This window comes from Rhamphochromis longiceps, linkage group LG22 (genome assembly GCF_057381845.1).
Source record: "Rhamphochromis longiceps isolate RC_006_pf linkage group LG22, R_longiceps_female_GT1.1, whole genome shotgun sequence".
In the NCBI taxonomy this organism is placed as follows: Eukaryota; Metazoa; Chordata; class Actinopteri; order Cichliformes; family Cichlidae; genus Rhamphochromis; species Rhamphochromis longiceps.
In genome coordinates this window covers 11,466,312-11,491,296 of record NC_140577.1, presented here as the reverse complement: position 1 = coordinate 11,491,296, position 24,985 = coordinate 11,466,312, and the positions used below count along the sequence as shown (strand labels likewise).

Sequence of the window (24,985 nt, the reverse complement as noted above, 5' to 3'; positions counted from 1 at the left end):
ACAAACAAAGGCAGGCTTTGAATAGAGTTTTTTTTTTTATTACTGTACAATAAATTACAATGCAGCCCCCAACCCCCACCTCACAGTCTGCACTTTGGTCTGTTTGATTAAAACAAGTCCCTCCATCCTGCTAAGAATTTATATGTAAACATCAACATGTTTTGTAGGCACATTCAGCTCCAAACATGTGAAGACACCCTTGCCTCAATTATCTCCTCCCTGTACATCTCCCTCACCCCTCCACCTCAAAGAAAGCACTTGGCTTCAGGCACACGTCCCCCCTCCTGCCACCTTTCAGTGGGTGTACAGGGAGGCAGTGAAGACAATGTCCCTGCGGATGGCCAAGGAGGCCTTCTCCATCTTGCTCCCCAGGACGGAGTCTCCCACGATGCGGGCGGCCTGCCTCACCTCCTTCAGCACCTCGTCCAGGCGTTGGATGCAGCGGACCACCGTGCCCTCCTGGACGTCCGTGAGCTGGGCGATCTCTGCGAAGGGCTGGGACGGGACAGAGGAGGTGGTGAGCGACGAAGAGGAAACTTTAACAGCACGAATCACATCTTAAGTTTATCCATTCATAAAGTAAAGAAAGGAGACAGTTTCTATGGTAACATTCTGGTACTCCAGGATACTCTGTCTGGGGTGACATAAAGTGATAAACTCATTATATTTTGTAACATTAAATTGCATGTGATGAATAAAAACATGATTAGATTTGCAGGCAGCTTTAAAAAAACAAAGAACTTTTTAAGAACCACAAATCCTGATACCTGAAGCCAAAACTGAGAAGTTAGTGTTTAAATTCTCATGATTGTTCACAACATGCAGTTTGAGTAATCACACTACTTGTCTTCTAATCTTTGTCCTTATTTGCAACTGAATGATCGGGCTTGTTTTTGAGCTTTACTTTTCTTTTGGCAAGTACAAAGACCTGCAAAAATAAACCAGTGATGCTGTTTAACCGCTCTGCAGATCAGAAAAACAACAACAGAGTTTAAAACAATTTTCATATAAGAAGAAATCATCTTGGGTTCTTCTGAGTAAAGAAGTAAAGCTCAGAGGACAGAAGTGGAGTCAACATTTCAAAGAAATAGAGTAGTATCTACATTATAGCAGCAACTGATGGAGAGGAAATGCTACATGTAATGGGGGGGGGGGGTGTAAGAATATTTCTGAGGTTGCGTATCTTGAGAAGACAACAGTTAATTTCTTAAGATTTGATAACACTTATTGTCAACACCCAGAATTAAAAGCAAGTCTGAATCTGCAAACAGCCATGTTGGAGTAAATATAAATGTCTTTTGGCTCTAACCTGGGACTGTAGATTTCAGGGAGTGTATTAATTTGGTAACTGCCAAAATTACTGGGTCATGTATTTGTTTAAAATCTTGTTAGCAGCCTGTAAGAAATCCATCACAAAGAAATGACAAAAACTGGATCCACCAACGCAAGACGAATGGCAGTTATGAAACTGAGTCACATGATAAGACTTCAGGAGGAACAGTGTTGAGAAAAATGGAAGAAAGAGGCCAAATCCAGGTGTCAATGACAGGTAATAGGAACAAATTATAGTTTGTTTGTTTTTTATTCCTTTTTGCTTTAAAGGGTTAAAAATAAATAAATAATCTTATAAATATCACCAGTCCCAGTAACAGCAGGGATTAAAGTGCAATCTCTGTCATCTGGCACTGAGTGTTGTCTTAATCTGGATTCTTCCCTCCTGTTTGGGGCTAAATGTGCTCATCAGGTAGGCAGAGCTGGTGGATTAATATTAATATGCGTTACACTTTCTCGTCTCAGCAGAGGAACAGCACATCTGTGACCCGATGACTTGTTAGGTGGATTTAAGAGGATCACGCTCACCTCTGCTCCGAGAGCCCCAGCAGACTGAAAACTGCTTTTACTTCCTCTGTTCTCAGTGAAGTCATTCCCACACATTCTTAGACATACTTCCTCTCACCAAAAGGTGTGACTGGGGTCAAATAAAGCCCAACAAAGTGTTAAACCTCACCATTCCCCTGGCCCAGCAGTAAACCACCTCTGTGAGCCCAAACTTGAACTGGCCTACAAACTCCTCAGCCGTCTGCGGTATCCCACACTCCCGCTGCAGCTCTCCGATGCGCTGAGCCACCGACTTCACCTGCTCGATGCCCTGGTAGAGAAAAATGACAAGATCGGGATGCTGAGTTCAGCTGGTGGCCGGATTTGATCATGTAGATACAAGTGACTCGCTCTCCCGCCTCTCAGTGTGGACATTATGAACCTGCTTTACAAACCGCGTCGCTGTACTTCTGATCTTCTAGTGTCTGCACTGCTACTTAAGTCATCACTAATTCAGGCTGCCATAAAGCTCCTTCGTGTTTAAGCAAAAGACTCGGCGAGTGATTTAAAAGTGAGGGAGTGACTGGGGTGAGTCAGGTGACGTGCCCTCGCCGTCCTTCCTGCGGGACGTTGTTCATCAAATGTGCACAGTGTCACGTGATGTGAGTGTTTGTGTGTGAGTGAGTCATAAGGAAAAAAAACTCCTCTGCCTCCTCACCTCCTGCAGCGTGTTGGTGATGTGCGGCTCCACCTGGGTGTTCTGAGTGAAGACCAGACAGGACAGCAGGGCGGCGCTCTCCTCGGGCGCCAGCGGGCTCAGGACGTTCTCGAACAGAAGCTCCGTCAGCAGCAGCTCGTGGCTGCTGATCTGACAGGCTACGCGGCCTTTCAGCTGCACTGCCCCGCCGCTGTCGATGTACTGGAGGGACTGAAGGACCTGAGGGAGGCCGGCGAGGAAAATAAACCTCTGAGTTTGTTTATTTTTGTGGAGTTTTGAAGGAAAAAGTGCTACTAAAACCTGGGAAACTATGCTAACAGATAAAAAATGTCAAGCATTCAACAACTTGAGTCCAGACTGAAAAATCTCACTGATATGAAATTTGAGGAGTAAGAAGAAATGTGGAGGGATTGCACTAGCTGTGACTGAAAGGTGGTGCAATCCCAGACATTTTACTGCAAAGGGAGCCTGAGGGAGTTCCTTATTGGTTCAATGTCCTGATGAGGATGACTGGATCCTCCATCACCTGACAAAGAGCTCATGCAAATGGCCGAATGTGTGCACCATTACTGAACGTGCAGCTGAACGCTTTGAGCTCGTTTACTGCCTCAAACCAGCTCTTTAATATATAATACTTAGGGCTGTCCCACATTTCTTTGGCAAGCAAGTTGCTGGTTCGATTCCAGATGTGCTGGTTCGATTCCACCTGTGGAGCCAAAAGTAGCATTGTATAACATTTGTACTTTGATTTACTGATTCAACTGTTGGGATCATCTTCTGTGATGAGGCGGTGAATCTTTGTCACTTTTAAATAATTTTTTTCCTCAAGCGCCACCTGGAGGATGAATTTTGCTTGTCTTGTGAAATGTAAACAGCACAGCAGGTAGAGTCTGCTTTAAGTGCTGAATAGCAAACATATGCATGTTAATACTAAATTCTATAATGGCAAAAATAAACAGCTTGTTAGCATCACTGTTAGCATAAGGTAATTTTTAAATATTAGCTCCTTTCTTTGTCTCTAAATTAAATATTTGTAAATTTTTTTCACCCATTTTAATGCTTTTATTAGAGACATAATCAGCAGAGAAAGACAAACGCAGCACAGATCCCATCTGGACTCAAATCGAGGACAATGTAGCAAACTTCTGATGTCTTGGGAATTATTGAGATTATCAAAAACCTCATTTAAGCAAACTGACTTTTGGGAAATTGTGATGGGAACATTTTTTATGTCTAAAGGTATTATAAATTCAATAATTCATAGACCTACGATCACACAGGAAGATGACGAAGAGGAAAATATTCCGATCTGAGAAGCAACCGAGAGGTCTTTACACTTTTTTTTTACTCAGTAAATGACTGACTTATAAAAATAGCCGGTGATTCATTTTTCTGCCAACGGACAGAAACACGTCAGGATAAAGACTCTCATCCAAACCTTGATCCTCTGGTGGTATTCTGGCAGCAGAGTCAGAGACTGGTCCGACACAAGGAAGAGGAGCTGGTCCAGCTCTTCCTGCAGGCTCATCCTCTCCTTAATCCGAGCAAACTGACACACACAGACACACAGGATACTCAATTTGAGAAATGAAACAGCAGAACTTGGCCTAAATCCAGTGAATTCAACAGAGAAGAAGATAATAAAAAACTTCTGTACTCTCATTAACGCATCTTTAGCTAACGCAGCTTTAAACCACTGAGGACGATCTCCACACCGCCAATTTTTATTACCCACAAGGTTGAATAAAGACATAAGGAAGTGTGAATGTGCAGTGATAACAGGAGACACTGATACTGCAAGTAAGAGCTTGTTATCTTGCAGAGTAACGAGAGAGAGAGAGAGAGAGAGAGAGAGAGAGAGAGAGAGAGAGAGAGAGAGAGAGAGAGAGAGAGAGAGAGAGAGAGAGAGAGAGAGAGAGTGTGTGTGTGTGTGTGTGTGTGTGTGTGTGTGTGTGTGTGTGTGTGTGTGTGTGTGTGTGTGTGTGTATTGGTGGCTCAAATAACACGCTGTGCCTGTGAGACAGTGATGAGCTGCAGCTATGAGCCTATATGGGTAATTATAGAAGCAGTCAGCTCAGATTCTTGCATCTTATCTCCCCAATGAAGCTGCCAGGAAGACAGGAGAGACGGCACAGAAGCAGAGATCTGGTTTTTGAGTTTGATGTTATTATTGTGAAATTAGAACAGGGGGGAAAAATTGGAAGGATAAAAAGAAACTGGCGGTGTTGTGAGAAGGGAGAAACGAGAGACGCTATCAAGGAGGGGGGCCGGTCTTATGTAAGGATGTTAATTAGCTGCATAGATGTGTAACTGCTGCACAAAATAAATGTGATTTTCTTTCTTTATGAGCAAACACTCGGGCTGAGACACTTTTCTCATTGCAGGATATTTTAAAAACTGTCGCGCGCGCACACGCACACACACAGACACACACCTGCTCTGCGAACATGGGTGAGTGGATGCAGTTGAAATCTCTGAGGCTGTCTTGCAGCACACGGAGCCTCATGTTGGCCTCCACCACATCAACGCTCTTCAGCTGGAGGTCATTGACGGGGTCAAGGGTTGCTATGCCGCTGGGGTTAGCCTCTGCCAATCGAAGCAGCTCCTGTGTCGCCGTGGAGATGGCTTGACCAGGAGGATCAAGCCTAAAGGACAAAGGGAAGTGATGAAGATTTTTAGCTTGACAGTGTAGACTGATCTGAGAAATGCAAGAAAATGGCAACAACAACAAAAAAGGCCAGATATTTTTAAACTATAGCAGTGACAAAAAAGAAAAGGTGGTAATCCATCTGGTAGAGTGATGAGGCCCTTTTCATTTCTCCCTGTAAACCCTGTCAATATCTGTACTGTCGCTTTCATAAGAGAACAAAAAACACAGTAAAAACCAGCTAAAAATAAAAGAAAATACAAAAGAAAATCAATAAAGATATGTAATTATGAAGCACAACCAGCAACAGAATCAGACAAATGTATATATTTTCACCTGCTACTTCATTAGGTACACCTATTCAGCTACATATTACATGCCAACATTTAATCAGTCAATCACATGGCAGACATTCAGTGGAATTAGGTATGTAGACATGGTCAAGACAACCTGCTGAAGTTCAAACTAAGCATCAGAATGAGGAAGAAATGTGATTAAAGTGATTTTGAACGTGACATGGTTGTTGGTTGAAGTATTTCAGAACTGCTGGTCTCCCAGGACTTTCCCACACAACCATCTGTAGGCGGATAGAAAGGCAACAGTAACTAAAATAACCACTAACTACAACCAAAGTATGCAGAAGAGCACCTATGAATGGGCAACTTATTAAAACCTCGGAGCAGGTGACAAACCGAGGTTACAATTCAACCAGGAAAAATGTTGCCTGGTATAATGAGTCTTGATTCTTCCTGCAACATTCACATAGTCGGGTCAGAATTTGGGGTATATAACATGAAAGCATGTGAGAGATATTTTCTTGGCACATTTTTGGCTTCTTAGCACCAACTAAACATTGTTGCTGATCATGGTGATCCCTTATGACCCATCTTCTGATGGCAGTATAACACGCCGTTTCACGCTGTTGAAATAGGATCCTCATTAGAAAAATAAATAAAGTTCTTAAATCACGACAAAGACAACAAATGCATACTTGAATCGTGGCTGTTGCCTCTTGTTGTAATTATCGATGATCCTTTCTGGAATCACTTTGAGGGTTTTCACCGTGATGGCTGAGATGTCCTGAAGCTTCAACTTCTGCACCGTGTGGCTGCAGGGGCCTGATGAACGTTAAAGGCAAAACAGAAAATTAATTACATCAAATAATTGAAAAGTGGTTCGTGAAAGCGATCACACAGAGCTGGCTAGCATCTGCAGCTAACCCCACCTCCTCACCTTCAGGTATGAAGAGAGACGTGTTGTGGAGGTGAGGCAGAGCGGCGTTGTCGTTGTCTTTTCCTTCCTCGTTGCCCTTCTCACAGATGATGAGGGCTGTGAAGGTGCGGTTCACAGAGGCACTGGACACCTGACGCACAGAGAAAAGTCAGAGAACGATACGGGAGCAAGGACACTGTACACTGTTCACACATGAGGGAGATCTGTGGCAATCCAAACACATGCAGGTTGGGTGACGCAGAAACTCTACACCACCCTCTGCTGAGAATGAGCGTCTGGATGTATTTCCTCTTTTACTGGTGACCCGTTCAGCTTTTATGTCACCTGTCTCACCAGTGAGACCAGAGGCTGGGCACAGAGCTCATATGGAGACTTGTTCAGCTCAACATCGCCGACAATATTATTTAAGAAAAATTCTTCTTTGTGACTCTGTATCACTTGCTGATTGTCTCACTGTCCGTAACATTTTCCCATTTTCCTTTTGCCACGATGTTCATCAACTAATTCCTCCACTTTAGCCCAGAGTTGATCTAATAGGCAGTAGCCACTGTCAACAGAGAGCAAACTCAGCACATAGGATACGGTCCGCACATGGTTCACAAAACACAGGTATTTCAAAGAACAGACCCTCAGCCTTAATTTGAGCAGATAAAACAAAAGTATTGTACTGACTTTGAACATCTAAGCACCAAAGCAACCTATAAATAACACAAACTTCATTAGAAAAAAAACAACAGAGCTGAAGAGCCTGATTAATAGTTCCGTTTTATTTTATTTTTTTAGGCAAAACAACATCTTTGGTACCAATTTTTAAAATTTTATTTGTGTGAGCAAAGAATTTGAAACCAGATGATTTTAGGTTATTGTTTACTTTCTGTGTATTCATCTCACTGGAGGAATTAACGACACTGAAACATGCATCAAACTAGCAACTTTCACTTTTCGCTCAATAATCAGCCATTTTTTAATCCTAGTTTGCATTTTTATACAAAATCTGATTATTTATTTCACTTGTTAATTGCCACTGTTACATAATTCTACACAAATAAGCTATTCTTTTCTTTATGAAATAAATCCTATGTAAGATTTAGCCCCTCTTTAGGTTTTTATCTTTTGCACAGCACAATCAGGTAAGTGTCTGATTGCTCATGCATCCACAGTCACACAAAACCGTCTTCATCCACAAGTAGTATCTGCTCTGAAACAGGTAATATGACCCCAAATAGTCCTGGTGTCACAGAATAGCTGTGGTTGGGTGTCACACTGAATATACACCTACCTGTAGGATAACTCCTAAGGCGTTGAGATGCTGTTTGTTGTTAACTACAATGACTCGACCCACTGAGAGAGCCTTGAGCCCATTCACAGACTCCAGAATAGCGTGCTGAGATTGAGACGGGGAGGAAATGATAAAGGTAAACAAGCAGCTGATTAAAGCTGTATGAATGTAATCGTGATTCTGAATATGTGCGAGTTTACCTGGACTGCTTCTGTGGTTTTCTTCAGCTCGGTGACCGTGTGGTAGTAAGGCAACAGGTCAGAGAGCTGGCCCTCTGTGTCCACGGAGGGCATAGCGGACAACATCTGCTTCAGCTGGCTGATCCTCTTCTCGTGGGTCTGCAGCAGCAGCAGCAAGACAGATGAAAAAGAGACATTTCTCAGCTGCTCTTAGACAGGAAAAATGTTACAGAGCAAAAATTCAATGAAGCTGTATATGTTACCTGAGTATCTCTGTGGCTTTCAGAGAAGCTCCTCCTCATCATGTCGGTCACACGGAGAGCTTCGACTCGCAGCAGGTTGAGGATCATGGTGTAAGTCAGTCTGAACTGGGACTGGAGAAGGGTGGGCTTACCCTGAGGGAGACACACAGGAAGAAGAGTCAGCACAGAAATGGGATGCAAACCATTTTCTAAAGCTAGAAAATCAAAACTGCTCTGATTCCAATTCATCTACTGACGCCACTGATTTCTTTTTTAAAGCGTAACACTTTGTAATTGCTTACAGCCACACCACCCAGCGTATACCTGATCTCACCCCAGCAGATTTTGTATTTACTTGGGTTATCTTAGCCTAATATTAGGATTTGTTTAATGATATGAAACATATGCAAAAAAGAAACTAACAAACCAACAAATATAGGAAAGAGGAAAATACTTTTTCACAGCACTGTATATCTCAAAAATTAATATCAGCCTTGAAAGTCCAGAAATATTGTGAAAAAAGACCACAGCCTATTTAATTTTGCACCATCTGTAGAAGAGGAGGCTCTGGCTTTCTACATTTACAAAAGAAAGTAAAGCATCCATGAAAGAAAAAAGGATAAAAAACACAATTTGTGTTTCAGTTCCACACTGAACCCAAAGCAGTGCTTTTCAAACTGGCACAGAGGGAGACTGTGTTAAAATAGCCCACTCAACTGTGTAATTAAATGTTAAATGAATAACGGAGCGTGCAACACCTTCCTTGAATCACAGCCAAAATAAACAAGCGGTGCAGCTTTGCTTTAGATGTGGAGAGATGGGTACCGAGAGACTTGAGTGGAACGATGTATAAACCCACGCGGCAGGTAGATGTTATGAAATGAAACCCTGCTGCGGCCCTCACCAGCATCATGACGTGCAGATCTGCCATCTCGTGAACGCCGGCTTTACACAGAATGATCACAGTGCCCGTGGCGTCCAAACCTCTCCGGCCCGCTCTGCCCGCCATCTGAATATACTCACCTAAAAATATGGTTCATGGCATGAGCACAGGTCTCAAAATGCTTGTTTTTCCTCAGCTACAATTTATCCTCAAGGACTAGAAAGCATTAGTGATGGCGGCTGAGATGGAGAGTATCAAACCTGGCAGCAGATTTCGGAAGCCGGTTCCATCATGTTTCCTGATGCTGTCGAACACCACGGTCCTGGCGGGCATGTTCACTCCCATCGCAAAGGTCTCGGTGGCAAACAGCACCTGGGAGAGGAAGGGAAGATGCAGACAGCTGGTAGAGCTATTTTTATTTGCAAATGAAGGTGAGTGTAGCAAATAGGTGGGGTTGCAGCACAAAATTGTCTCTTTTTCCTCTGATCTCATTCTTCCAAAGAGAAAACAAGCCCTGTAGCTACATCTCATCCAAGATTCAGCCTGCAGGCTCACTAACCATCATCCGCTTTTCTGACCACAGCTATTACAGAGAAATTCCAAGTCATTTCCATCAAATACTTCCCCACCTGATCATCACAGATTTGCTTGAGAAAACAAATTCCAAGAAAAAGACGCACTTGATATTAAGATATGGAAAGATATTTTTCTACCACCATATTTGTTTTCACAGAATTCTCTGATTTGCTAATTGTGCATAACTTTAGTTTTTTCCTCACTGCAGCGTTACTGACGATATTAGTGCAGGTGGTTACACCACAGATTAACATCTGCACCCCATGAGACCATTAATACTTATGTATTAAGTGTGGTGCATTGCTCCCTCTGCCACAATAATCTCAATAACATCCTGTAGTGTGTGTTGCACCAATATTTTCAAAAGCATGATTTCAAACACAGCTGTGGTCCAAGCCACATTAGCATCATAGCTTTATTTCAACTTCCAGTCACGCTCACCTTTACGAGGCCTCTGGAAAAAAGCATCTCAATGACCTCCTTCAGGATTGGCAGGATCCCGCTGTGATGGACTGCGATTCCTCTCTTCAACAGGTCTCTCATGAGCAAGATCTAAAAGAAGACCCCAATGACAAGTTTAATGTTACATTAACATGTTCTATTGTGGGCAAAACACCATAAATCTTTGACTGGAAGTCAGTTTAAGTGTGCTGCAAATTAAGCCGCTGTTTAAGAAAAGTCTAAAATCCTAAAAAGCACAAAGATTCAGTCATTTTCAAATTAAAATTGATTGTATTTACGGAAATAAATTAATTATGCATATTCTTTCATGTCCATGTTGAGTGTATGTAAACTAACCACGTCTGTGCATATGCTGCAGTGAAACTGCACACCAAAATAGCAAATCTTTTTATATGCCTTCATTATTATGATGAATATATTGTACCTAGGGGAGCTTTTTGTTCCAGATGATTATTAAATACTCATATAAAAGAAGAAATTATCATTCATCACAATTCAGAAAGCAGCCTGTATTAACAGTCTGGGGGAGAGGAAAAGCAGGGCCCCTGCTGACTGCTCGTTACTACCTGAGGCAGCTGCCGGTCTGCTCCTCGGAGGCGAGTGAGACTTTTCTGGAAGAAAGAGTGAATTTCCGCCTTCTCTATGGAGGTGGTTAGGTCCATGGAGTCCAGCGAGCGGGCGTTCTCGTCACAGCGTGTTCGAGAAAAGGTGAACGCAACCACCGGGGTCTGCTGCCGCTGGGACAGGAAGTGCAGCAGGGTGAGCCACACTGATCGGTCCTGTGGGGTGAAGCAAATAATTAAAAAATAGGGAGATGGATGAAAACAGGAAATAAGAGGATGACTTGGAGAGAAATCAAAAGGCAAAATAGTGACAAAAGAGAATTACCTGACTAGCGGTGGTGTTTTGAGAGGTGTTTTTTGTGCCAAATGACTGAGCATGTTTGCTGGTGCGCTCCTTCTTAGCATCGACGGCTGCGTAGTATCTGAACAAGAAACACAACTTCCTCTTTGAGAAACAACTTCAAGAAATTATTAACTAGGGAAGCACCACGCGGCGAAGCTGTACCCTTTAGTGAGGAAGTTTCCTGTAGCATCCACCAGCAGGAACATCTCTTTCTGAGTCTTGGTGCTGTTCCCCGTGTACAGATAATGCTCCAAGGGCACGGGTCTCTTTAGTGTGCTGATCACATAAATGTGCCTCTTCTTAATACGACTGGGGTAAAAAAAAAAAAAACAATAATAAGGGCGAGACAGAGAAATGCAATTAATGGCAGAAGCTGAAGTCTTGCTTTGAATCGTTTTGTGCGAGAGCAGATTTCTAAAGGAGAATTACCGACTGCAGCCACTGTCACCACTCCACAATTAGCTCTCTAATGCTCAGTGGCTGCTGTCAGCGTGGTGCACCTACCCGATCCACTCACTGAACTCCAGAGCGTTTGGCACTGTGGCGCTGAGAAGAATGATACTGACGTGATCGGGAAGCATAATCAGAACCTCCTCCCACACAACCCCTCTCTGAGGAAAGCAAACACGAGAGGAAAGTCAATTAACCTCGAAAATCAGCTGGAAAAAAATGAATCCGTGGGTGCGCTCCCTGACCTCAGCGTCGTTGATGTAGTGAACCTCATCGAAGATCACCCACTCCAAGTCCCTGATGACCTCTGAACCGTTGTAAAGCATAGACCTGAGAGAGGAGAGGACGGAGCAATCTAGAAACTTTACTCTACTCAATACGTTGCTTCTAATATATACAACAAACAGTCCGAGCACCTGAGGATCTCAGTGGTCATGATGAGGCAGGACGACTCAGGACTGAGCTGGACGTCGCCCGTAAGGAGTCCAACGTCCCCAAATGTGTTTTTAAAGTCTCTGAACTTCTGATTGGACAGAGCCTTGATAGGAGATGTGTAGATGGTCCTTTAAAAACACAAGAAAGAGAGAGAGAGGAAAATAAACCTCTAATAAACCTCTGCAAAGAAAAAACACTTTAATCTGGATGTTATAGGTCTAATTATGTATTAAATATATATATTAGAAGACTACAGACTGTGAAGTCTAATAATGCCAAACAAGAACAAAATAATGACATTAAAAACTTTATGTTCGACCACAACACTAAACAGCTGTTTACCCGTTATACAAAACCTGTTACTTGCCTCACTGTCAGGTAACACATGATAACAACAAGCAGTAACAGTCTTCAGATTAAAGGGTTACATATGTTAAATGTATTGATTCCTGCATACACTTTAAGTATAGAAAAATTAAAAAACAAACACCAGTCGATAAATATAAATCACCAAGTATCAGCCATCCATTGGATAGGAAGGAAAACAGTGTAAATGTTTGGAAACGCAAAGTATTTGACTTTTGTGCCACCTAGTGGTTGTGTCAGAATTACAAAGACTGTGAAAGTGCCAACAAAAGCTGCTTTTATTCTGGGGTGTAATATTTATTTATTTGAATCTAAGTCATGTTAATCATCTGCCACAGAACAGTTTGAAGTAAACCTTAAATAAGAAACTTAGCCATAATATAACCACTCTATCATTACCTAATGGTGAGACTCCTGCTATTAAAATATTAAAAGTAAGTTTTTACTATTTATTTTATGATTTAGTTATGACACTTTAATCTGTGTGTGTTTGTTTACTGTCCTCAAAGCTACATGATCGGGAGTCAAAGGTCAGCAGTGGCTCAGGTGACATCGTGAATCGTGAATCTCAAGTGAATCGTCGGTATGATTAAAAGTACTGTTTTAATGTTTGTGTTTAGCACTATAAACAACCCCTTTTTAAGATTTTTCTCAATGTGATTAAGTATAGCAGTGAACAGGCCAAACAATACTGCAGCATGGCATAATTTGATATTTATTATTATTTTATTTATATATTATTATTGTATATTATAATTTAAAATGTCGTAGCAGAGCATTTCCAGCTTGTTCCATTCTTTACTGGGGATTTATGTACTTTCATTTTAAGTACATGAATTAAGTTCATCTTGTCTTCTTTCTTCCTGGTGGTTCCTTCCTGGTATTCATTTGTATTCGTATTTCAAAAGTATTTATATAGTGCTTTTTTATTCCTATGAAGCACATGTTTTACACATGTAGAACTTTCATCAGGAGCAATTTGGGGTTCAGTATCTGGCCCAATGATGTGACATGTGGAGCTGGGGATCAAACCACCTTCGGCAGACAACTATGTGAGCTGTGAGTCACAGCTGTCTCGTGTCATTAGTGTTTCTTGCTTCTTTTCCAGCCTTGAAGACAAGAACAACCTCTGTCTTACAGCTTGTACTGAAAAAGGGTTTAGCTCACCTCTGAGCTGTGCACAAATACACACCTCGTCATGTGTTTCTGTGAGAGAGCGATGGCGTACTCGGCCACCACTGTTTTTCCAGCAGACGTGTGCGCGGCCACAAACACGGAGTCGTGAGCTTCCAGCCTCAGCACGGCCTGCTTTTGGAAAACATCGAGCTCAAAAGGCCACTGCAGCAGAGAAACAGGAAAAAAGAAAAAGGTTTTCACTTAACAGCTCACCACATGCCGTGTTCAGAGAAGCAACAGAGAGAGGTGAAAATATCAAAATAAGACAAATGGATTTTATTTTTTGTTATGTTGAACCCAAACCTTGAAAGCTGGGTTTGGGATGCGTTTGTGGAAGTCATCGCAGGGTGATGTTATATTCACAGGAATGGCCCATTTCTTGTTTTCCTCTGTGTTCTCTTTTAGCTTTGATTTCTCTTCTTTTCCTTTCTCTGGAGGAGACGAGGATGACGCAGCATCCTGCAGGCAGAGGAGAAGGAAACAAAGCTTCAGAGCAGTTCATATTTAGCAACACTCGACAGTTAACTCACATCAATTTTCTTTTATTTTAATGTCTGTCTGTTTCCTGCTACGCGAATAGCAGCATTTATTTTACAAATTCTGCACTGGAAAAAGACTGAATTAAATTCAGAACTAAATACTGAAAATAGCTTTATCAACACCACAATTAAAGGATGAATGCAAGAGAGAAGGATTTCCAGATTTTACCTCTCGTCTTTTCTTTCTGCATCTATGACAACAAAGAACTGCAACTCACTGAGCACCACAAGCTCATGTAAATTAGCCTCTGGGCTAAATCTAGTTGGACAGTCATGGTCTTTAAAATTAATTTCTAGGGAGAGAACTGTGATGGTGGGCAGTAGTGTTAGGTATATTATAGGAATATTATACTGTACTAAACAACCGTGCTCCTGACTATCTCACCGACCTCCTCAGTCTCTATACTCCCAGCCGTTCTTTACGATCATCTGGTCAGTTACTTCTGGCCCAGCCCGGGCACCGTCTGAAGACTAGGGGTGATCGTGCCTTTGCCTCAGTAGCACCAAACCTATGGAATACTCTTCCTGCTATCATTCGTGCCTCTGACTCCATTCGGTCCTTTAAAGCATGCTTGAAAACCTGGCTTTTCCGACATGCTGATTGTCACCGCTCATTAGTTGCTGTATCGTTACTCATTTCTCTGGATTATCATGAATTCTCCCTATCCCTACTTACTAATGCCTTTGTTTGTTTTTGCTATTTTACCTTGTTTTAATGACTTACTGTTCAGTGTAATCATTTTACTGTTTATTCCTTACTGTGAAGCACTTTGGTGTACTCCCTGGTTTTAAATGTGCTATATAAATAAAATTGCATTGCATTGTACTCTGAACAATTCAAAGAGAGAATAAAAGAACGCATTCATGCCTGATACCAAACTTGCTTCCCATATTTCAAATTTTTCATTCATTTTCAAACGGTCTGTGTTTGAATTCATCTTCAGGGTTTCTCCTTGTTTAAAACAGGCTTTTGAGGGTTGGTGATACACATGTAAGAGTATGTTACTCAACAGATCTCCATGTGTTTGAATCCATTTCAAGTTAATTGAGTAAATGGCACCTCTGTTACATTTTAGGTGAATCTCCTTTGGTGGAGAACTAAATTACCGTATTTCCCGGACTACAAAGCGCACCTGAATATTAGCCGCACAAGCTAAAATCAGGGGAAAATCCTGTTTTGTACATACATTAGCCGCACCTGACCAAAAGCCGCAGGTGTTTCAATATTGACTTATCATATGTAAGAGAATATGCACAAAGCGAATTGTCAGGAAAGAGATGGCTGTTTGGAGACACACCCCTTTTATTAATATTTTGAAAATCAAGTTATGGGTACATATTTGCACATGTGCTGTGCTTCATAAATGAGTAACAAATGTAGTACATAACAGTAACCTACAGCACACCAGAAAAATAGATTCAGACTACCTTTTAGGCTCAGGTGCAGTGACACGGCTTTAACAAGAAGAAAAGTCAGTCATTCACCACCATCTTCCTGCGCACTAAAACCACCAAAGTCCTCTTCTCCAGTGTCGGAAACGAACAGGCTCAGGATGGCTTCGTCATCCACTCTCAGCTTCTTTCCTTCGTTGTCACTTTCAAAACCAAAGATAATCCTCATTGTCATTGTCAGTGTCGGAGTCGAACACCCTCTGAAGGGCCGTGGCGGTGTCCTCCTCTTCATCATGCAGCAGTCCAGCCCTTCGAAATCCGTTGGTGATCGTGGATGTTTGCACACTTTTCCACGCTGTCAGAATCCACCGGTAGAGTTGAGCACAACTTGCTTTTCGCAAGTTTATCGCCGCTCATCATCCACGACTCCAGCTGAACGCATAGCGCTACTTTGAAGTTTGTTTTTCGCGCTACTTGTACGGCACTATGTTGCCTGGCAGATGGACATGTGACCAACATACCACTCTTGAACCCCGATCCTTCCGCCAGGCAACGTAGTGCCGTACAACAGCGGAACAAACAAAACAAATCGTCTTACGATATCACAAAAATCATGGACAATCTATAGAAAAGCCGCACCTGACTAAAAGCCGCAGGGTTCAAAGCTTGTGCAAAAAGTAGCGGCTTATAGCCCGACAATTACGGTATGCTCAATGCATAAAAAACCCAACCTGTACATCAAAACTTTGTTTAAAGGTTGTCAGACGTCCACGTGACATCAGGCAGTATGTTTTTAAAAAAAGCAAATACGACATTCGTTTGATTGTATAATGACTGTGGTCAAGAAACATATTTGCCCTTTACATGCATCTACATGTAAATGACATCTCTAAAAGTGTTATGTCTCACTGTGGGTTGCACCGTGTTACTGTGGTAGAAGTTACGTTTGGTAGTACTGCTGCCTTGAGGAAGAAGGTTCTGGGTTCAGGTCTACTGGTTGGCTAACAGGCAACCACTTTTCTTTTTTCAATGTTTGTTCAAGATCTGAGTTTTCACCTTCGAACCAAACCTGAGCATTAAGATGTCGGGCAAAACTTCCTTTTCACTGAGTGTTTGCTGGATGGGAACCATCTCAATACACAACACAGGCGAATTTGACCACATGTAAAACTTCTCCCATCATATTAACCTTCAAATTTTTAATCGAGCTGTTTGCTATATTTACTTAAAGATATTGCGCTAATATTTATCATTCACAGTCATTCATTTCAGGGAGTATAATCTGAAGAAAAGCATTTTACCAGATATCTGAAATAAAAGATGTACCTTGATGCCCAGGTCTTCAAGACTGTTTGTTCGTGGTAGTTTGGGGGCATCTTCACTTTCTTTGTCTTTCTCCTTCTCCTCAAGCTGCAAACCACTAATGCCTTCCACGGTAGACAGGAGCGACATGAGGTTGACCTCTGGCTTCGCTATTTTGGCATCTTCAGGATACAATTTTAAAAAGACAAAATCATTAATTTATCTACTTTTAGACCATGTAGTATTTTTTTTTTTTGTTGGGACAGTCTGAGTTCTAACCTTTGTCAGTAAAGTCCATCCCAGCTTTCAGTCCAGGGGCCACCTTCAGTAAATCTATAAAAGAGTAATGACAAACTCAAACTCTAAGAGGTGAAATAATAAAATATGTTTGACTTTATTTTGCGTTGATCCTGCTTAAAAGAGGGAAAAAAATCACCACTCTCAAAGTCAATTTCCTCCTCCAGCTCAGATTTCTTCTTGATTTGTTCAAGCGTCAGTTCCTCCATTCCTCCTGTGACAATAACAACAAGAATATTAATAGATAACAAAACTCCTCAGTTTTGACATCTGAACTAAAGAAAGATACAGGAAATCACTAAGAAAAAATGCTTTGAATGAATGAAAGAATCTCACCGGGGAGGAACGGGTAGTTGGTGTTGCTTCCTCGAAGGCTTTCAGAAGGAGGCCCAGGCTGGCGCTGCAATGACAGCGAGTTCTTTGCAGACAGGCTGGTGTTCTCCAGTAACACCTACAGGTGAAAAAAAGAAGAAGAAAGAATACAGACCCAAAATGAAATGAATCAAGCCAACCTTTGATTACAGTGATAATGCGCAGGACCATAATGATAACCTGCTGCTAGACTCTGACTCTTCAATATGAACAAACAGATCTGAAGATAAAAGCAGAAGTGAAAAATAGTGACAACTTGAGTGTGAAAATTTTGTTTTTGCTTTTTAAATTAAATCTAGGTGGCCCTAAAATCTAAAAGATCTATTTTTTTCCAAAATGGATAAAATCAGTCTTGAAAAATATGTATAGAAATATGCATGTAAAGTTTTGGCCAATGACACAGTTGCTATACACAACCACAGTGAATTTCAAATCAAACAATCAAGATTTGATTGAAAAGCAAACTTGGCTTAATTCAAGGAGTTTAACAAAAGTTTTAACTGTTAAGGAATTACAGCCATTTAATACACAGTCCTCTAATTTCATAGGCTAAAAAGAAACTGGATAATTGATTGACAAGCAGTTTTATGATTAGGTCAGGCCTGTTCCTTCATTCTTCCATGACACATTAAATAAGAGAAAAGCTCTGGGGTTGATTCCAAGAGTTGGGCTTGCATTTGGTAGCTGTTCACTGGATCACTAAAAAGCCTAAAGAGATGCTGAAGAATGTGAAGGAGACCATTTTTAGGCTGAAAAAGCCAAATTAAACTTCTCAGAGAGTAAGGCATCTCCAAAAAAAGAAGTTGATCCAAGTATTAAAATGAACCACATATTTAAAACGACCACACATATTTAAAGCTGAAACAGCAAAGCACTTTTAATAAACAATAAGATACTCTTTGTCAGGTTCAATAATGATTTGACAATAATGATTTTATTTTAATAAGGAAAATGTTGCCACGTTACCTCAGTGAAGTCCAGCAGCATTCCTGTGGTCGGATCTCTGACAACAGACAGTCCCGAGTGAAGCGGAGATGGACAACAGTTGAGCAGAGAGTCAACGTCAACCTTCCTCTGGGTCACCCTGATGAGAACAGCAACACACACACACAAAAATCACATCTTTAAACATACGTTGATTTTAACCCAATAATAATTACAATATCAGATTTGACTTTCCCCCCGTAGACACGTTAGATTTCAGGAAGCAATGATTTCAAGAAACTCTCTTAATTATTTAGTGAAATCAATAAATATGCCTATTAGTGTTTTTTTTAATTAGCAATATAACAAACATAAATACTTGAGAAACTTCTGGAAGGCAAAGTCTTTGTCGTGTATAGGAAGCCATGCAGGGTCTCTTAAAAACTGTTTCTCTACTTCTGTCTCCAGGTTCAGGTTTGTGGGAGGAAGCCCGTGAGGGAGCTGTGGATGGAAAAAAAAGAGATCAGAGAGACATCCTGAAGAGCCACATAAACAAAACAAGTCAAATAATTCCCCTATATTTACATAAGTTATAAATGAACACCATCAACTATCCCCCAAAGATAAAACACAATCAAATCTTATTTAATATAAGCAATCAGCTCAGGTGAAACTAAACCATAATGTTAAGTCACTTAGATAATATGAAATTTTAATAAGCATCACTTTGAATAAGTTCTGAAGAAGCTAAATGTGCTAGATTAGGTGACTTGAATACAAAAATGTATGGGTAAAGCAATTGTACAAGGATTGGCTTTATTTGTTTTTGTTTTTATTTTGTTTCTTGTATCTAAAGTAATTCTCATTAGGAAACAAATAAATTAAATATTTTAAAGTCTTTGGGTCAACCCCCAGATTTGTATCTACTCCCTTGTTTATTTCAGAATGGGGAAAAAGTAGGTCTACATGGGTTTTCACTCACACTGCATAATCATAAAATCATAATACAAGGGAACAGGGCTTTAGTCTTAAAAAGCTCCACTGCAACGGCATCAGTGATTTCCAACCACAAGCCCGGAAGCATGCCATTATCGTTGAGTTGAAGAATTCTTAATCCTTTACATTAGGTTGTAACACAGACCAAATCATTTTATTGGACTACAACTTAGCTAAAATAGTATGAGTAAACAGTATCTTACTCCTTACTGACCGTGCTATGTGGAGGTAAAGACTGGCCGGGCACGGGGTGTGTGATAAGCTCAAACCTGCCAGAGCATCCCATCTCCAGCAGGGACATGGGCAGATCCATGGGGCCCGGAGGGGGCACATCTGCAGAGAGACAACATAAAGAGTCTGAATGGATGAGCAAGCACACATTCACGCAGGCTGCATTAAAAAGATGAAGAAAAAGACTGTCAGGTTAAATTAACCATTTATCTGGTCGTATTTATTCCGTAAATGCTTAACGGATATTACCACACTTACTTGCTGATTAGCTAAATATTAAATCTGTGCTTTATGAGGGTGCAGAAAGAAGCTACTCTGTTAGCCATAGCATCATAAGCTACATCAATGGAGCTAGTTAACCAAAAATAAACATAATACAGTTAGATATTTATAATTATTTAAGGAGCGGGCTTGACAAATTACAACCCACAACGTACTTAGTCTATCCATGCCCCCACAGTCGTTAACGAAAGCTAAAAGTTGCCACAAAGTAGTTGCTGCAGTGGCCACGGAAGTTGCCAAAATTGACAAGCGGAAGTGGCTAGCAAAAAACTGCTCGACTTAAACGCAAAGACATAAAATTCTTTAAAAAAAATATTACAAAGACTTTTATAAGATAAAATGTTTTATAAGTTAGAAATATCGTTTTCTGTACTTTTTAAAATAATATTATAAACTTTTTTGCAAAAACAAAACAAAACATAAAGAGAACAACGTCACATTTACGCGCCGGCGTTATTCTTCCTATTAGCCATTGCAACTGTTTGAAGCAGGTAAGCGATTAAAACAGATTAAAATAATGGACATTTCTTTATTTTATAGCTCCTGTAGGACTTCACTGGTATCTTGATATCGAGGTAGACTTCGGATTTACACCCTGTCTGGATTGAGTGAACAGTTTTTTTATTTTATCTGAAAGAAGTCGAGTTGTGGTTTCTGGCTAATTAGCTTGTGGCCAGCTGGTGGTGGTAAATCAATAGGGGAATCTGTTATTTTTTGTTTACCTCTCTTAAAATAGTATTTTTTTTCTTCTTTCATTAAAACATGTTTTCTGCATTTTAGTGATTGCCATCATGGTGGTGTTTCCGAGCTCGCTGACGGAGGAAGAGGAGGCTTTACAAAAGAAATATGCTAAACTCAAGAAAAAGGTATGTAAGGTTTTTGGTCTGTACTAAATTGTGGAACATTCCAAACAGGAAACCATTCCTTTTTCATAATATAAGCTTCCTCTTTGCTACACTATACAGAGATTTAACATTTCATCCCGCTTCCAACATCGAAGACACACGTGAATATGTAAAATAGCTATACTGAAGACTCAAATAAAGCTTTGTATGTACACTTTTTACCTCTCTATTCAGAAAAAGGCACTGGTTGCTTTGAAAAAGCAGAGTTCAACCAACCAGACAAACCAGAGTGGCTTGAAACGGAGTAAGTGCATCCAGCTAACCGCTGGATTTCTTTTTTTTTTTTTTTTTTTTTTTGACTCAATCACTCTGGTCTTTCTTATAATAAGGCTTTAATAAAAGTAAACATCAACATTATAATCTGAAGCACCAGCAACTAACTGGAAAAATCTGACTTGTCATATATGGGACTCATAGGTTTATACTGTAAAATTTAAACATAACACCAGTAGAATATTTGATCTAATCTAAGACATGTATTTTTTATTATTGTTCATTGGAGTGGCTTGTTTTAAACACTGGTTGTACTGTTATTTACTTTTTTTTGTCTGTTTCTTTTCTTTGTCAAAGCACTGTCAGACCAGCCTGTTGTTGACACTGCAACAGCAACAGAACAAGCAAAGATGCTCATCAAGTCAGGGGCCATCAGTGCTATTAAATCTGAGAATAAAAACTCTGGATTTAAAAGGTCTCGAATGCTGGAAATTAAGCTCAAGGTGGGATGTCAGTAAATACATTGCATGACCTGTAATTCTTATTTCTGGCATTTACGAGCAGTTGTAAAATTATTATTAAACTCTCCTCCTCACATGTGGTGGATTTTTGCTCTTCATGTCTCACAGGACCCTGAAAAAGGCTCAGTTCCTGCTTTCTTACCATTTCAAAGGAGTGTCTCGACAGATGAAGACCAGCCTGAGGTATAATACAGGACATTAAGCATTGCTTTACCACTTTGTTTCTGTTAAATTTAATATTGTCATATTTTTTTGGTTTCTTCTAGTCTGGAAAAAGAGCCCACAGGAAGTCTCTGTATGAGAGGTAAATTCCAAATCCATAATGAACAGCATGTTTAATACGCCAAAATTCTGTATCTGTGGGTCTAACTTGGTTTCTTTGTTTTCTGCTGCAGCTTTGTTAGTTCAAGCGACCGATACCGGGATGAGGACGAAGGAGGCAGCATGTCATCCAGCCGGGACATGGAGAGAGACAGAGAGCGCGAGCGGGACCGTGACCGAGATTTGGATGGAGAACGGGAAAGGGAGAGAGACAGAGAACGGGACAGAGATCGAGACCGAGGCAGGGAAAGAGACAGGGAAAGAGACAGGGAACGAGACAGGGACCGGGAACGAGACAGAGACCGAAGCCGAGACAGGGATCGAGACCGGGAAAGAGAGAGAGATGGACCCTTCAGACGTAAGTAACCATTTTCTGTTATGTGAACTTTAGACCTAATGTTTGTCTCTTTGCATTTTTTTTATTTCCATATCTTCAGAAAAAAATCAGATGGGGAAATAAAAAGATGGGGCGACTGTGGTTCAGGGGGTTGGGAAGCTCATCTTGTAACCGGAACGTTGATCTCCAGCTCTGTCTGTCTTGGTCGTTGTGTCCTTGGGCAAGACACTTCACCTACCGCCTACTGGTGATGGCCAGAGGGGCCGATGGCGCGATATGGCTGCCTCTCTTCTGTCAGTTTGCCCCAAGGCAGCTGTGGCTACAACTGTAGCTTGCCTCCACCAGTGTGTGAATGTGAGGGTGAATGAATAGTGGAATTGTACAGTGCTTTGAGGGTCTCGAAAAGCGCTATATAGATGCAACCCATTATTATTTAGATGTGGTTGGCCAAGGCTTGCTTATCTTTTGTAATATACTATGTCAAGAGTTTACAAATTCATCCTTGACCTAGTCTGCTTATTTCTAATCTTATTGATAGGTGTCAAAAGGTCAAAATCAAATTAGGGGTTAAGAAATTTTAAGGCTGATTGCCTTACAGACGAAACACTAACCAGTTCTAACCAAAGATTATGAACATGCTGTCAGAGAAACCTGTTGGAAGATACAAGAAGAGAAAAGATGTGTTAATATAATAGTTAAGGAGAGGGTAGGTGCTCAGTTCGTCGTGGGCTTTAAAAACTGAGGGATTGTTCAAAATACCTGATCCAGACCTGAGCACAAACTAATCTAGTCTGCATTTTCTCGAGCAAGTGAAGAGAAGCTAACTGGAGAGTAATATGATCTCTCTCGGATTCCTGTCACTGCTCCTGCTGCAGTGTTTTGGATCATCATTCTTTTCAAAGTGGTTATTTGAAAGAGGTTTAAAGAGGTTTCCACTGTGATATTCGTAAAAGATCCAAAAATAGCCCTGGTTTGTGTACTTCTAGAAAGCTTTGTGGGAACAGCTTTGCTACAAATCCAATTATTGGCAGTTATAAAGTGGAATTAGTTTGTGGAAACGTGTTGACCAAAAAGTACATGTTAATACAATGAAGTCACTTATTCTGTACACAGTGCTGCTTCCATACTTCTCCAGTAATTTTTATCTTATCTTTTAGTTAATTTTTCTGTAATACTTATGGAAGAATAAAATTGTGAAAAAACAAGCTACATTAAAAAAACATTGCTGGTTTATGATTTGTCCCTGTCTGCTTTTTTCACTCTCAGGGTCAGACTCGTACCCAGAGCGCAGAGGAGTGCGAAAGGGGAACACCGTTTACGTTTATGGCTCTGGGCTCGGCGAGGACAGCCTGCGCTCGGCTTTCTCTCAACACGGAAACATCATCGATCTCTCGATGGACAACCCACGCAAGTAAGGAGGCTTTAAACAAAACTGTGTGCTCATAAGTGTCATTTCTGCCTGCATTTTCATGCAGTAATATAAATAGTGTGACGATGATTTATTCTTCCTTTTCTGTTTTGTTCTTCTGTCCAGTTGTGCATTTATCACTTTTGAGAAGATGGAGTCTGCAGACCAGGCTGTTGCTGAGGTTAGTGCTATCTTTCTTCCTGCCACCCAGCTGTTATGTCTATTGTGTTTGTTTTTTGTTTTTTTTCAGGTATTGATTTGGTGAATGTCTAAATTGCAATACAGGCAAAGCTGTACCACAATAAGACTTTATATCTTATTGTGGTACAAAGGGGCAGGGATAGCTCAGTAGGTAGAGTGGTGGCCCCATGATCGGAAGGTCGGGGGTTCGACTCCACTGAACGGCGACCCTGAGGTACCCCTGAGCAAGGTACCGTCCCTACACACTGCTCCCCGGGCGCTGCACTGGCGGCTGCCCACTGCTTCACTGGGTGAATGGGTTAAATGCAGAGGAACTATTTCTCTATGGGGACTAACACGCACACTTTACTTTAAAGAATACACTGCATTATCTTCTTTGATTAGGTGCATGGTCAGCATGATCCCTCGAGTTGGCATAACGTTATCATACTGTGGCCCAGACAGTGGTTAAAACGATTAAAGAATTTGGAAACTCCTTCAAAGGACAGTTATCTTATTCAGTTGAATACAAGCAGCTCATGGAGGACAGTATATCTTCCAGCTACCTGGGTGGTCTCAATACTGATTACTGCTTGGCTTCAAAAATGAGCATCTTCAGTCTAAGAAATCATCCAAAAAATCCAATTATTAATTTAAAGGGGGGGAAAAGTAAATATGACTCTTTGGTATGTCCACAAACATGCAGGCGCTTTGCCCTTGTGGCCTTCATCAGAGCACAATAATGACTTAATGATAAAGACTTGCTGTAGTTTTACAGGCGCCTGGTTTATTTCTACACAGCAGACTAAAAGGCTGGACTGGCTTTGCTGTTTTTTGTTTCACAGTTGAATGGAACCACGGTGGGAGACGTTCACATCAAAGTCAGCATCGCCAGGAAGCAGCCGATGCTGGACGCTGCCACTGGCAAATCTGTGTGGGCTTCACTGGGTAAATACAGCACTCGTATTGTGCGTTTAGACACTGATCAAACAGCTTGTGTGTGCACAGCGTGGATTAACCGTCACCCCTGTCTTTCCTTTACAGCCGTGCAGAACAGCACTAAAGGCTCCTACCGGGACAAAAGGAACCAAGTGGTGTACAGTGAAGATCTTTTCCTGGGATGAAAAGTCCATGTTTTTGTTGCTCTGTTTCTGAGCTGCTAACCTGCTGCATGTGCTTTGTAGAAGACATAAAAGATTATCAGTAGCCTTTTTGATCAGAGCATTGTAGTTACTCTAGGCTGGATGTAATGCTACATATGCAGCTTTGCATGTGAAACTACACATCTGAGCTCAAAAAGTAAAAGAATTGTATTTGTGAATGTTTTCTTTTGTGTAGGTCACTCATTCATATTAAAAAAACATGCGACTTCTAATTTATATATTAAATGACTCA

At 41.0% G+C, this 24,985-nt stretch overlaps 2 protein-coding genes across 3 annotated transcripts; one reads left to right on the top strand and one right to left on the bottom strand.

Annotated features, from left to right (window-relative positions):
- Positions 1-16: 16 nt before the first annotated feature.
- skic2 (SKI2 subunit of superkiller complex) lies at positions 17-19,967 on the bottom strand. Of its 2 annotated transcripts, none has more exons than XM_085396435.1 (29): positions 19,861-19,967; positions 19,407-19,525; positions 18,576-18,697; positions 18,239-18,356; positions 17,237-17,351; positions 17,040-17,114; positions 16,883-16,936; positions 16,628-16,785; positions 13,674-13,829; positions 13,387-13,532; positions 11,810-11,956; positions 11,639-11,723; positions 11,448-11,554; positions 11,106-11,252; positions 10,926-11,022; positions 10,604-10,816; positions 10,017-10,127; positions 9,260-9,371; positions 9,021-9,139; positions 8,138-8,269; positions 7,896-8,033; positions 7,696-7,800; positions 6,417-6,546; positions 6,175-6,301; positions 4,971-5,181; positions 3,975-4,085; positions 2,537-2,755; positions 2,009-2,149; positions 17-495 (listed from the first exon to the last, which is right to left on the bottom strand). In XM_085396435.1, the coding sequence occupies exons 1-29, from the start codon at positions 19,871-19,873 to the stop codon at positions 295-297; spliced, it is 3,729 nt and encodes a 1,242-aa protein (XP_085252561.1). In that variant the 5' UTR covers positions 19,874-19,967; the 3' UTR covers positions 17-294. The 2 variants fall into 2 exon arrangements, with proteins under 2 accessions (XP_085252561.1, XP_085252563.1); XM_085396437.1 differs by lacking the exon at positions 19,861-19,967 and adding an exon at positions 19,682-19,830.
- Positions 19,968-20,080: 113 nt separating this feature from the next.
- Positions 20,081-24,911, top strand: nelfe (negative elongation factor complex member E). Its single transcript, XM_085396444.1, has 11 exons — positions 20,081-20,196; positions 20,486-20,571; positions 20,785-20,854; positions 21,181-21,326; positions 21,453-21,527; positions 21,611-21,648; positions 21,740-22,023; positions 23,269-23,413; positions 23,537-23,591; positions 24,436-24,538; positions 24,635-24,911. The coding sequence occupies exons 2-11, from the start codon at positions 20,497-20,499 to the stop codon at positions 24,712-24,714; spliced, it is 1,071 nt and encodes a 356-aa protein (XP_085252570.1). The 5' UTR covers positions 20,081-20,196; positions 20,486-20,496; the 3' UTR covers positions 24,715-24,911.
- The last annotated feature ends 74 nt before the right edge of the window (positions 24,912-24,985 follow it).